Raw genomic sequence first — 14,782 nt, 5'->3', positions numbered from 1 at the left:
TGATGAAAAACGCAATAGCAAACGTTATTGGCGGGCTCTTAATACATTATAAGTTTTATTTACTTGTGTTTGTTTATTCAAAATTACATAGTTATTTCTTACTAAAATATTTGTTATCTTCCTTACTCAATTGCTATTGAACATCAATAGAATTTTGGTGGCTGTGTCTCCTTTTTCACCTAACTTACGATTGAGCACGCAACAGGTGCGTGCGATCGGAGAGAAGTTCTTCTACCTTTTCCGCATTTACGGACGAGCAAATCATATTCAAACTCTCTTGTGAAGCTACACGTACGTGATAAAGGTTTAATTGCGCTGTTTTTATAATCGCAATTATAAGCAACTCCCAATACACTACAACTTATTGAATACACTGTTTTTAAAAGAAAAGAGCAAAAGACGCAGCAGATTATTCATGTTGCTTGTGGCCACCGTACTAAATGCAACAGTAGTAGAAACAATATTCCATTGAATTAGGCTTTGAACATACACAGGAAGAAGGGAGAGGTTGATACATTTCCAAGACTTTATGGAATGGAGAAGTACTCTCAAAAGAAAATCTAAACTTCTATTTGAAAAACACTTACTGCATCGCACCGATTAATTGCTTACAAAAAATGATGTGGACTTTCACACAGTATGAAGATATTACCCTTCTTATCGTCCTTCGACTGGAAAGAGTAAAGGAAAAATCTCAAATTATTATCTTTCGCAAAGATGCGTTATTTTCTCATTACTTACTGTAAGAGGAGAGATCGATTTCGTCAGGTAGCTCGTTGATGTTCACATCGAACCGGTCCTGCACGTCATTCAGAATCTTGGCATCCGCCTCGTCCGAGATGAAAGTGATGGCCAGACCCTTGGTACCGAAACGACCGGCACGAGCCACACGGTGCAGATAGGTATCAGAATCTTCGGGCATATCGTAGTTGAACACGATGTTCACACGCTCAATGTCCATGCCTCGTCCGAACAGGTTGGTGGCGACGAGGATACGTTTCTGGAAATCCTTGAACTGCTGGTACCGCGAGAGGCGCTCCTCCTGGACCATGCCACGGTGGATACCGATGGCCGGGAAATTTTGCTCGGTTAGAAGCTGCGCAAGGGCCATACAGCGTTGGACAGACTTCACGAAAATGACAACCTTATCGAACGGAAAAGAAAGAGCGTAACATTTCGATGAAACACACTGCAATAGTATTAGCGGTGGGCTCTTCAGAAGAGACAATTTACCTGGTTGAACTCGAGCACATCAAGCAACTCGAACAGCTTCTTGTTCTTTTCGTTTTCCTTCAGTTTCACGTAATGCTGCTGAAGACCGTGTAGCGTAAGTTTGGTTTCGTCGTCAACGTACACTTCCATTGGCTATAGTTTTGTGATTGAGAAATGGAAAGAAAAGAAAAATGATGGATGCAATTTTGGGTTAGGATAATTCGCACATCTGCCACTATTTCTTATTACAGCACAAATGTCGCCTCTAGTGAAAGAACATTAGTTCTTTGTTCCGTGTAGAAAGTTCTGTGTCAGCGAAAAACGATTTTGTGATTTAAGACACATGCTTGTTTTAAAATTCAAAATTAAAATACCAGATCAAAGAAGTAGCAGATTGGAATTTGGTATGGAACTGTGTCTAAATCACAAAAGGGCGTTTACTTGTTTGCTAGCTGCACGGATTTCGGTAAAGTTTTAACGTATATCGTGGGGAAAGTTTAGCCAAAGCGAGCTGAAACATGTTCAAGTTTGCGTGAGATTTCCCGTCTACCAGATCAAGATGCCATAGGTTTCACCAGGTTTCACAAATGAAGAGAGACGTTCCCAGCGAATAAAACCGGCCTGAGAACGTTCCACTATTTCCGTTGGAAAAGAAGATGACACACTTCACTCCAAAGCCATGGTATTTTTCCTACGACTGAAACGATATGAATTGCTTATGGTATTAGGTAATTACTACAGGTATTGCTACATACGGCTCCTCCTCAGGGTTCTCGGTTGGATGGAAGAAGCATCGGAACTGCTCTCCGCCAAAATCATCTATGTCTGGCTGGCGTGGCGCCCACAACGGCGGCATCATCCTCATATCGCTCAGTGCCATCGGAACGGAACAACGGTGATTATTTCGATTTGCTTTTCCCGCTTGCTTAAGGTTCACGCCGGCGTGAAGAAGCTGCCCAGTGTTGGTAACGATTTCTGTCAGCTTTTGCATTTTTTCTATTACGTTTCAGACAGCTTATCTATGGCTCATTTTAGCGATCAAGCCATATGTAAATAGACGAGCTCGAGCATAAGCACACCCCCTCTTCTTCTTGATGTGTCAATGACGAGGGATGGCACTGTTTCAGATTTATCTGTCTCCCTCAACCGAAGATATTCCAGGAACTGGCGAAGGCAGGAATAACCCGTGCGCACAAGTTGCTTTGATGTCGGTTTTATAAGTTATTTTGTTCATGTTTGCTCGGGTAGTTTGGATTTAGCAAAGGAAAATTGGAACTTGATATTATGCGGGTTGTTTGAGTTTTACAGGGTTTCGATTTTAAACACCATTGCAGCAGGCGACGTCGATTTCCTCCATTCAAACGGGGGATGAAACAAATCCGTTTTCAACCAGGAACTCCAGCATTATCCGCGGTCCAACGTAAAGGAGTCATTCTCGTTCGCTTACCAGGTTCTCCTTCTTGTCAACGTTGTTTTAACGCGGTCGCGTGGTTTGGTTTCCCACGCGAGGATGAAACCGCCTATCAGCGGTCAAGGGCACGAAGTTCAGAGAGAACTCTGAATTCTCCTTTTAGTTCAAATAGCGTTTTGTTCGGGTTGGCTTTTAAGTTGCCGCGGTTGGCCAAAGAGAGTGCAGAGATTTATCGGTTGGTTTGTGGTTTATCGGATTCAGTGCGGCTGTCCACCGGATCCATGCGTCTGGCGGAGCGGTCGTCAGCGGCGGTAATGGCGCCGACCGTAACTGACAACATTTCGGCAAACTTTTCCCATCGACACAGTAACTTTCCGTTCGCTTATTAACATGACTAGTAGTGGTAGTAGAGGAAGTAGAAGTAGAACTAGTGGAGGTATTTACATCTTGCATAAACTTTTTGCACACGGGGCGAATTTCTTTGCTCAGTGTGGCGGAGAACATCATCACTTGCTTTCCGTGGGGTGTGTTACGGAAAATCTCCTGGACATCGCGACGCATATCTGTAATGAGAATGAAAACAAAGTGCTATAGATATTTGTGCTCTGCAGTTAAAATGGTTTGTTTGTCCTTTAAACTTCAGTTTGTGATATTATATCGCTCACTAGCCATGACTCGGATGTCCCTATCTACTTAAATGGATCTGTTTCATCATAATTGATAGGTTTACTACGTTCTGCACTGTTCAATTGATATTTTCAACTTACCCAACTGCTCGAGCATTTTGTCGCACTCGTCCAGAATGAAATGCTTCAAGTTCTTCAGGTTTAGCTTCTTGTTGCGGATCAACGCCAGCACACGTCCGGGTGTTCCAACGATGATGTGGGGAGTAGTTGATTTTAGCACCTCCTCATCCTTCTGGATCGGCAGCCCACCGAAGAACACGGCCACCTTGATCGTTGGCATGTACTTGCAGAACCGCTCGTACTCCTTGCTGATCTGGAAGGCGAGCTCGCGCGTGTGACACATCACCAACACGTACGGGACGTTCTCGGTCGGCTCTAGCTGCTGCAGGGTCGCCAGCACAAACACTGCCGTCTTTCCCATACCGGACTTGGCCTGGCACAGAATGTCCATGCCAAGCACGGCCTGCGGAATACATTCGTGTTGTACTGAAATAAAGAAGAGGCAGGGCAAATAATTATTTACATGATCGTACTGGATGGTTTTCAACCACACGGCGAATGCTATGTTTGGCTTTGTCAGTTCTCATGAGCACATATCAATCATACATTTGTATCAGATGTCCCTATCTACTAAATAATGACGTGCATTTCATCACAAAGAATAATTAAATAAAAACCTGAAAAAAGTCACTATTTACTATCGGGTAACTTACCTTCTGAAGGATGCTCAAAACCACAGTCAACAATGGCGCGCAAAATTTCGGGCTTCAGCAGGAAATCACGGAAACCGGAGCTGTGAATCGATACGTAGGTACCCTTCACATCCTTCTTCGGCTGTTCCGTAGTTTCTGCCACAACCTGCTCGGTCTGGTCCTCCTCCTCGTAATCTAAAAGGTCTTCGTTATCAGCCATTTTAATGGGTTTAGTAGAACGACAATCGCTTTGGAGCAGCTGCAAAAACGAAAAGAAAAAGAAGAAACGCGTAAGTGACTTCCGGAAGCACAGATATTGTAAAATTAGGGACTATATGTGAATTAACAACCATTTATACTTAGCAATCTACAGTTAATCAAGCAATAAAATAAAATTGTAGATTAATTAACGTTTCTATCTACACGTTAACTCAATTTATAAATTTTCATTATCGCTGTTCCACAACGAAGCTAGCCGGCGTTGGCTTCCGCCATTTTGAAAAGCATGCGGTGCGGAGCGCCACTATGCATTTTTCATTTAACGTTTTCGAGGATTACAACACCTTGATTCATAGCCAAAACACAACAAACCGTTAGCAATCGCTTATGTGCACAAATGTAATTGAAAATTATACTGAAAAGGAATACATTTTTAACAAATTTCCTACCTAAAGAGAGAACAATTACGCGTCGTTCTACACTGATTCACCGCCTGGACAGAAATGGCACATTGCAAATGGCGGCTCGCTAGTGTTGGCAGAATCGGGATTCGGAAGATTCAAAGACTCGAACCCTTGACGGATTCTGAGGGATTGGATTCCATTTGAAGGATTCAAATAAGAATTAATTCATTTGGGATTTAAGTCAGATTAGGTTCGTTTGGATAGCTTGTTTTCTTAAAAACATACAATTTATTGCAAAATGATAGAAATAGTTTTCTTATACGACGTGCATCTTTAGTTTAACGGATTGAGATTCGGATTTAGAGATTCGAACATCAGACTGGATTGGAATCGAATGATTTGAATCCCATTTGTGATTTTTTTCTCACCACTACCTCGAGAGTGATTTATCTTTCTTGAATTTCGAACGTATTGAAAAATTGGGTTAATACTAAAAATTTCTTCAAGTTACAGGGTAGGTGGTCAACAGGTGAACTAACAAATATTCAAAAATAAATGATTATTTTTTAATTTATTGCTACTCTAGCCTATGTTCATAATGAAAACATTTCGTTTACGTTGATGCCATTGAAAAATTATGAATACGACTGTGGTAATTCTAAAAATCAGTTTCAAAAATAGGAACAAGTATCCTTCGTTCGTTTTGTTTCATTAAGTTAATGTTTTCAAAAACTTTTATAATATGCACACGAAACCTTTTAGTAAGCTCAGAACTAAATTCCAATTGGATAATAAAAGTTTTCCAATCGAAAGTCGCAAACGGAAGGACTTAAAATTAAATTTAATGCCGTCAAGTTGGTAGCTCTGCAACAAATCAAGGATACTGGAACTAAGCAGCTTGCTTCAAGTAACCTTGATGACGACGTGAAATGTTTCATTTGCCCTGTCCCAGCAAATACCGTTTATTTATTTATTTATTTCATTATTTTAAAACCCCTTCTGAATAATTGTTTCCTGTTCTCTGCCTTCTCTTGACTGCCGTTATTCCCAATCGAACCGAAGTTTGTAATATTGCATTTTCCAACGGATAATATCTTAGATTTAGTAACCGTGGCTCGTTGTCAGCTTCGTTCCTAGTGGTGGGTAAATCGAATCCCCAAATCCGATTCCCAAGCCAAGAAACAGTCGCGACATCGAGATGATCAATGTCGATCTGGGAATTGTTTATCCTAGTCTGAATCCCCATCAAATCACAACATAACACTGTTTTTGTACACAACACTGTCTTAAGCTGGATTTAAACGTTACATATTAATCTGTGCAGATCTTTGACGTCTACAGATTTCCTTTGTTCTCTCGTACCCATCGTCTGTCAAACATCCCTCCAGATATCCCGAATATCTCGAGGGATGTTGGAAAGAGCTAAGGAAAAGCTGTAGACGTCAAACATCTGCACAGATTAATATGTAACGTTTAAATCCAGCTTTAAGAAGATTATCAATTTTGAGTGATAGCTTTATTCAGAATCCGGTAAAAATGTTCTGGTCCTGGTTTGAACCATTGTCACTCCGTTGGCTTAATGGGTTTGGTTGGGTAGAACAACTCGGATAATCGAAATTTTACTGTATTTCTTTGTATGTCCATTAAACCATTCTACCCAGCGTTCGATATGAGTCGATTCAAATAGTTTAGGATCAAGTCAGAATCGAATCTAATCAAGTCCCAAACAAATCAAATCTGATTCGAATCCTAACGAATCAAATCTTTAGAATCCGTCAAATGGGATTCGAATCTTTGGAATCCGTCTAGGGATCGAGTCTTCGAATCTTCCGAATCCCGATTCTGCCAACACTAGATTAGACACAGATTGCAAGTCGTAGAATCAACTTCATTCGCGTATTGCAAACATTTCCGAGAAATAAAGCCTGCATCATGCCTATCATCTGGCTGCCGTGTGGTAGATGAATCGAAACAACGTGGTGTAAAGGTGCGTAATTGCAGTGTTTTTGTATTTGCAAGGGAATTTTCTAAAAAGCATCGAAAAAGGGATAGAAGTATCAGGTCGTAAGTGTGTGCAAAAACCACCAGCGATGAGTGATAGAAATGTTCCGTTCGTGAGTACAGCTAATCTCTAGTTCGCTGCTGGTTGGAAAAAAAAACTCAAAGTGTACTGATTTTCCTATCATTTTGTCAATCACGGAGCGAGGTTTCGGTGCGCCATCACGCGATCATATGTGCGAGGTACGGAACGAAGTAAACAGTGTCCCGTGATTGGCTGGCGATGGAATGATTTCCACCAGGAATGTTTTAATGTCGTCAGCAAGTGTATGTGTTTTTTTTTGTGTCGATGCTAAACAGAATCTCACATCCTGTGCCGGGTAATGCCATCAATTGCGAAAAATAAAATAATGGTCCCGATAACGAGGAAACTTACGCTGATAATGGCCTGGCGATGAGTCAATCCATCGTAAAGATTTGTTTGATAATCGCGCGTGTGGTGGGGACCATATTTCGTGGCGTGTCGGTTGGTACGATGACGGGGAATTCGTTAGAGAAAGTCCACCCGTCTCGTCAAATGGCGAGTCCCCAGACAAATGCTCTTATATAAGCTGCCGTGTCCGAAAGCAGTATTCATCGTCAGCGCACTATCCTTTACCCACCCCCCCATATGGTCCCAGTGTGCAGATGATTTATCGTAGAAAATTACACGTTTCCCAGACCGCTCTATGTGCCACTACTTGTTTGCCTCCCTGCGGGATGTTCTTAGTTACTTAACGGCCCCGGGAACAACGGTTTCTTGATTGGTGTACATGCTCAACAGGAATGGGTTTGCCATTGAACGACCGATGAAGCTCCCAGATCCGCTGTCTGGAACGGTGCCTCACAAGGAATATGAAATGATTGGCAGGAAACAATCATATTTCGCCAACACTCGGGCGCCCGAGAAAGTGACCACCAACACGAAACGCGAAAATGAAATCGAAACCCGGCAAACAATTATCATTGCGCGGGCCACCATTTATTTGGTTACAATGACCCGCCAACCACACTCAACAACAATGGTGTGTTATTATAATTCCGAGAAAGCGAAGAAGCCTTCGCTGTGCACGGAGACACATCACGGTAGAAAAGTTTTGATCGTACCAACAGCGCAACAACAGAGAAAGCACCCCAAATTGTATCCAAATTCACATAATGGTGCAGTGTTTGGGCGTACTGGAACGGCGTCCACCACACCGCATATTGGCATTCGTCAGCTGGCAGGGAAAAGAAACAACCGTTGGACAAACAAGGCCAGGGCGAATGAAACGGGCATCCTTCGTCATCTTGGCTGCTCTATCGAAACAATCAGCCTTTCTTAGCGTACCGCCTTAGAAAAAAATATTTATCATCATGTCAAGAAAACAAAGTAAATGACAGATAAAACATGTTATCAAACACAGGGAAGTACTTTGCTTAATAAAAAAATGTATCTTGCAAGAAAAGTAAGCCTATACACTCTGATAACGGTATGCTAAGGTTCGCTTTCGATAACGAGTCGTCCACTAGAAGCTTCTTCCATCTCGAGACGCTTGATGGTGTCCACACAGTTGTCTTTGTTTTTATGTATGTGCTGACAGATAACGATAATAATTTCGTCTAGGAGCGAAATGGGTCTTCAGGAACCCACCCTTACAGTTACCGCTGCACTCCATCTACTCATTAGTTTCAGGCATATAATGGGTTTACGGACAACAGGCGTTGACTTATAGTATAGTCCTTGTCGCGTTTATTATATAACGGCTTAACCTGTAGCAAGCTTTATTAATCTTAACTCCTTATCAGGTTGTGCTCATATGTGAGACAAGATACTGTTGAAACGCAACCAAACAGAGCAAACTAACTACAATTTGCTGTTTTTTTAAAATTCCTGAATCAAGGGAATATCTTTTTTTTATTTTGTATTCTCCATTAGACTTAAATGCAAAAGGAACTGTATAATGCTGCCATTATTTAGTGAGTGAAGCGTCAAGTTAAAGAACTCCTTCAACACTGGTTGTGCCCTAATGAAAAGCTTTGCCGTTAATGTCCACTGTGTCGGAATATTCGTCCCAAATAGATTGAAATTGCTTCACCCGGTAAACACGAACATGCATACCCAGTACCGTAGGGATTTGAACAACGTTTCCCGTGAAAAACGTAAACGGACGTTAGGCCAAAGACGGCTATGTACGGCTCAGCTGAAAGGGAAATTAAATTTTCTTGTGTAGCAACGTGCCAAGCACATAGCAGGCGTGTATGTGGCGGAAAAAAAAACATGTCGGAAGTGCCCTAGTGTTGACCACGAAGGTGAAAAACGGAAATCGTAGCGTGCGTGTTTACCCCCGAGACCGTCTTATCTTTCACCCGCATTTTTATGTTGCGACCTGCAGGAAAAGTGCTTCACTTAATTTATTCTATTATTTAATTTCAGCGCAAGGAGTCGTCGGAGGTTTACAAAACTCACCGGTGAATTTAAATCGGTGTAGAAACATTAAAGCGTAGGGTGCGGGATATAAAGGAGCCCCCGAAGGGTATTTCGTATCCCACCGCGCACGACATCGGCTTGTCCGTGTCAATCTGATAACAGATGGAAGACGGTACCATCCATCAGCTGATTGTGCTAAGTAAGTCCTTGACACGGAATCCAACTCCGGCCTGTAGCGATGGCCAGTTGCGATATGAACTTGACGAATTTTCTTGTCAATATCCTTTGCGTCATGTTAAAATGTTTTCTTTCGTTTCCCAAAGTCGAGCATGCCACCTTCCGTAGCAATGGGTTCCTCAAGCCGAACCCGTACGTGGAGTTCTCGATCGATGGCAAGAGCTCACGCAAGACGGACTTCATCAAGAACACCAACACACCGAAATGGAACGAACGGTTCGCCATCTTCGTGTCACCCGGCTCGCTGCTGCAGTTCCGCGTCCTCGACCATTCCAGCTTCCGCAAAGACTCGCTGCTCGGCCAGCAGACGGTCGAGCTGGCGGGCATCCTGCGGCACTATAACGGTGTGCTGGAGCTGCTCGAGCTCAGCATGGACCTACTGGTGGACCCGTCCGGCTCCTCTAAGACCAACGAACCCCGCCAGCCGGTGAAAGCCGGCGAGCTCGTGGTCGTACTCGACGGGCTGAAGATCGATATGCGAAACGTCCTCGGTGGTAGCGGTGGAAGCGGTGGAGCCATGCGAGGCAGCGGTGTCGGCAGTGAATCCAACATGGTCAATGGCAATGGGGTAAGTGACCTTGGGCAGCGGGCGCGCGGTGATGAGGAAGGAGAAAATTCCACCGAGGGATTATGAGTGTTTTAAATGCGCGAAACATGGACAGCACGTACCCGTGCGGAGTGGGGTGGTCTTATTTGCTTCCCTCGTAATTGGGAAGCATGGTAAACGTGACTTGTACAGGACATCGTCATTTTTGGCTTCTTTTAACGACGTGTTGCGGATTCACTAGTGCTATTTTATGTTTAGAGCCGTATGATCATTTGACGTGTAGGTCGAATAGGTTGAGTATATCATGATTTTAAAATTTATTAGGCAACCATTTGTTCACTTTAACATGAAATAGAATACATTGTTTTGGAATCTTGCCCAAATGCTTTTTAGTAGTTTATTCTGACCGCGAAGTTTTTTCGACCTCGTTTTTAGTATATTTATCGACTACCCTTTGGCATTTTTGGTGCTTTGATGCTAGCTCTGCATGTTTTAAGAGTAGTTTCGGGCATGTTCAATTTTGTTCTCGGTACTGGTAAAACAAAAAAATTCGATTTTTTTTCAATGAAGTTTGGACAGGCCCTTCTTATTGAAGATATATTTAGCCGGTTTATGAGATATTAAAAATGTTCAAACTATGTTCAAAACAATAAATTATCGTCTGAAGTATGTTTGCTGCTGTTTCGGCGAAACATATTTTTTAAAGCATGAAAACCATAATCCTTCGGAATGTAGCGAATTGGAAAGAGGTTGACCGTTTTTAGTGTCTCCCAATGTCATCGAGTATCGATTTTTCAAAAGTGGCTTCTTCATAAAGTCATGTCGTGGCATTAGTTTCCATAAATATCGATTTTCTTACCCGCTAGAGTTCCTGCACTCGTTCCACCCTTTCTCACCCCTTGAGCCCAGCAACACAAGAGCTGTGCTAGTAATGAGAAAATAATGCATAATTTATCCTCACATACCATATCGCTTCGTTTTTTTCTTTTTTACTCCCTTTGTTATGCCTGTGCTTCCTGTCTCATCATCGTCCCCTTATCAACTCTCGGGAATCTTTGCTCGACTCAGCAGCTGTCGACCAGCATGGATTTGGCACAGAACGGAAGTCACTTTCATACGCTTCGGAGCAGCATACTGAACGGTGGAATACGGGCGCGAATGCGTTTACGTGGCACCGGTGCCTCCCAGTCCCTGCCACCCGGTGCCGGACCGAGCATGAATCAGCTCGCACTGGTTCCCACGTCATCGTCATCGGCGTCATCATCGCAGCACTCGCCCGCGTCACACGCTAGCCAAAGCAATAATACTTCTGGCGCTACGGTGGCCGAGAACGATCAGTTCAGTATACACCAGTCGGCGAGTACGGCGTATGGTGGAGCAATGGGCAATGGTGCAGCGTCCGGAACATCTCCGAATTCCGGGGCAGTTTCTTCCTCGTCCACCGGAGCGATCCGTCGCAGTGGCATCAATTGGGATCAGCAAAACGTGTCGCCGGTACCGTCCGTGACGGGTTCGCACGCCCGTTTAGGCCCGGTGTACTCCAACTCGTCGCAGGAGGGAATCATCAATGGTGTCCCGGCGGGTGCTATGGTGCCACCGGTGGGAGTTCCAGGTGGTAGCCCCGGTGGCATGAACGGTGTCGGTGGTCCCATTCCGATGCCCATGGGTGGAAGTCTAACCGATCAGCAGTTGATTCTACAACATCAGCAACAGCAGCAGCAACGGGATCAGAACCCGATCGACGACGAACCGCTGCCGGCCGGGTGGGAAATGCGGGTGGACAAGTACGGCCGCCGTTACTACGTGGATCACAATACGCGCTCGACGTACTGGGAAAAGCCGCAGCCCTTACCGGCCGGCTGGGAGCAGCGAAGGGATCCGCGTGGACGCGTGTATTACGTCGATCATAATACGCGCACCACCACCTGGCAGCGACCGAACAGCGAGCGGCTGATGCACTTCCAGCACTGGCAGGGTCAACGGCAGCACATCATTTCGCAGGGCAACCAGCGATTTCTGTACCCGCAGCACGCGCAACAATCGAACTCGATCTCGGTGGCAAACGAGGAGGACGACGGGCTGGGCCCGCTTCCGGATGGATGGGAGAAGCGCGTCCAGCCGGACAACCGGGTGTACTTCGTGAACCACAAAAACCGCACCACCCAGTGGGAGGATCCGCGGACGCAGGGTCAAGAGGTGAGCATGCTGGCCGAGGGCCCACTACCACCCGGCTGGGAGATTCGCTACACGGCCAACATGGAGCGGTTCTTCGTCGATCACAACAATCGCAAGACGACCTTCGAGGACCCCCGCCCGGGTGCACCGAAGGGCGCGAAGGGTGTGTACGGGGTGCCGAAAGCATACGAGCGATCGTTCCGCTGGAAGCTCAGCCAGTTCCGGTACCTGTGCCAGAGCAACGCGCTTGCGTCACACATCAAAATCACGCTCACGCGGCAAACGCTGTTCGAGGATTCGTACCATCAGATCATGCGCCTGCCGGCCTACGAACTGCGGCGCCGGCTGTACATAATTTTCCGTGGCGAGGAAGGTCTCGACTATGGTGGCGTTTCCCGCGAATGGTTCTTCCTGCTATCGCACGAGGTGCTCAACCCGATGTACTGTCTGTTCGAGTACGCGAACAAGAACAACTACAGCCTACAGATCAACCCGGCGAGCTACGTCAACCCGGACCACCTGCAGTACTTCAAGTTCATTGGCCGATTCATCGCGATGGCCCTGTACCATGGGCGGTTCATCTACTCCGGGTTCACGATGCCGTTCTACAAGCGCATGCTGAACAAGAAGCTAACGACCAAAGACATCGAATCGATCGATCCGGAGTTCTACAACTCGCTCATTTGGGTGCGCGACAACAATATCGACGAGTGTGGGCTGGAGCTGTGGTTCAGCGTGGACTTTGAGGTGCTTGGGCAGATCATCCACCACGAGCTGAAGGAGGAGGGCGATAAAGAACGTGTGACGGAGGAGAACAAGGAAGAATACATTTCGCTTATGACCGAGTGGCGCATGACGAGGTACGGGGAGGGAGTGGTTGAATATGATGGAGAACTTGGAAGGGGGAAACCATCTGATCGATTGTTTGTTTTCATGTCCGTTCTAGGGGTATCGAAGAGCAGACGAAAACGTTCCTGGAGGGTTTTAACGAGGTAGTGCCACTGGAGTGGTTAAAGTACTTTGACGAGCGCGAACTGGAACTGATGCTCTGCGGAATGCAGGAGATTGACGTGGACGACTGGCAGCGTAATTCGATCTATCGTCACTACAACCGAAGCAGCAAGCAGGTCGTCTGGTTCTGGCAGGTAAGTGGAAGGTGAAACCGTACCAACCAAATACCGGATAGTAATTAAATTACATCCTTCCTCTAGTTTGTGCGTGAAACGGATAATGAAAAGCGTGCCCGCTTGCTGCAGTTCGTGACCGGTACGTGCCGCGTCCCGGTCGGTGGGTTCGCCGAGCTGATGGGCTCGAACGGTCCGCAGCGGTTCTGCATCGAAAAGGTCGGAAAGGACACCTGGCTGCCGCGATCGCACACGTGCTTCAATCGGTTGGATCTGCCACCGTACAAGAGCTACGATCAGCTGGTAGAAAAACTGAACTACGCGATCGAAGAAACTGAAGGTTTCGGGCAGGAGTAAGGGAGCTAAAGGATCCCTTTTTACTTGCACGATCGGTGCACATAAAGCAAAAAAAAAAGTAAACAAATGTGATCATTTTAGGGCCGCATGGGGATTGGAGGAAGCGGTTGCGGTGTGGGAGATGGGATTCCGGAAAAAATAACTTTTGATAATGTAAAATGTATGTGTATACGTTAGTTGCAAAGGTGCATGTTTATGTTGTACAGGTTGAGACGAGGTAGAGGTAGTCGAACTTTGATAGCGTCCTGAAAAAATCAGGCCAGTAACGCAAGGTTCGTCCAAAACGTGCGTGAGCCTATAGATACTATTTTCTTTACTGAATGCGGAATTGGGCTAGAGAACGTGATAGCGGGTGCACATTATAAACAATAGTTTGTTGTTAAAAGGGCCCAGGTCCGGGGGTCGACCATGCACATCACTTTTGTACATACCAGATATATGGGAAGAGGGAGAAAAGGTCGTTTTATCTTCGGCATCGTCTTTCAGTTACGATAAATGTGTGGCGTTTCGTACAGTGCATTGGTAGCAAAATATATGGATATTAGATTATTGTTTTTTTTTTAAACTCTATTACACTATTTCATTGTTCTGTTGTTTTTCAAGGTGCAAAATAATAAACCGTGGGCGTGTGACCTAGTGAGGGGATAAACTGAATCGAACTGAAAATTACTTCAATGCAAACGGCTGGCCTAATCTGGAAACTATAAACTGCATCTGCAAGATTTACTTCGTTCCTCCTTTGTTACCTTCTGTGGGCTAACGATTAATTATTTATTTTTAAGCAAGTGATTTTTTTTCTTTTCATAATAAGATGCAGTGAACGGAAAGAGCTGCGTAGGAAAAATCGACATAAACAATAAATGTAATGCAATACACAGACACACAAATAAAAAGTTGTGAATAACAAGGAAGGTAAACGGTTTGCGCCGTTTGCAGTGAAGCATCGTTAAACAATAGGAAGAAAATTACTAGTGGGGCCATTTGGATGCTGGTACACGTGCAAATAGAGAATTATAATAGAACGTAACGATTTTGCTGCACAATCTACACCAAACGAAAGATTGCAGCATACTGACAAGTTGGTCTGGTGAAATACATACATACATACATATAAAACAGAACATTTCACTGGAGGAGCTACCGATCGTGAACCCAAAGCCTGCTTTGTATCAAAAAGTTTTGTAAAATAGCGATGCACCATGTATGAATAGTGGAAATGTTTTAATCAATTGAGGGCGGAGAGAAACAACAGATACTGTAAAACTACGTGT

General features: G+C 44.8%; 2 protein-coding genes across 2 annotated transcripts; one reads left to right on the top strand and one right to left on the bottom strand.

Moving 5' to 3' along the window:
- Positions 1-535: 535 nt before the first annotated feature.
- LOC131284884 (ATP-dependent RNA helicase WM6) lies at positions 536-4,246 on the bottom strand. The gene is made up of 6 exons (XM_058313746.1): positions 4,023-4,246; positions 3,391-3,795; positions 3,068-3,186; positions 1,234-1,365; positions 742-1,144; positions 536-671 (listed from the first exon to the last, which is right to left on the bottom strand). The coding sequence occupies exons 1-6, from the start codon at positions 4,219-4,221 to the stop codon at positions 658-660; spliced, it is 1,272 nt and encodes a 423-aa protein (XP_058169729.1). The 5' UTR covers positions 4,222-4,246; the 3' UTR covers positions 536-657.
- A 4,840-nt stretch (positions 4,247-9,086) lies between these two features.
- Positions 9,087-13,600, top strand: LOC131282859 (E3 ubiquitin-protein ligase Su(dx)). The gene is made up of 5 exons (XM_058312403.1): positions 9,087-9,270; positions 9,395-9,876; positions 10,924-12,890; positions 12,977-13,175; positions 13,242-13,600. Exons 1-5 carry the CDS (start codon positions 9,234-9,236, stop codon positions 13,509-13,511), a joined length of 2,955 nt encoding a protein of 984 aa, XP_058168386.1. The 5' UTR covers positions 9,087-9,233; the 3' UTR covers positions 13,512-13,600.
- The last annotated feature ends 1,182 nt before the right edge of the window (positions 13,601-14,782 follow it).

The sequence above is a fragment of the Anopheles ziemanni genome, chromosome 2 (genome assembly GCF_943734765.1).
Source record: "Anopheles ziemanni chromosome 2, idAnoZiCoDA_A2_x.2, whole genome shotgun sequence".
NCBI lineage: Eukaryota > Metazoa > Arthropoda > Insecta > Diptera > Culicidae > Anopheles > Anopheles ziemanni.
Note: the sequence above shows the minus strand (reverse complement) of the source record. Positions and strands in the feature narration are given on the sequence as shown.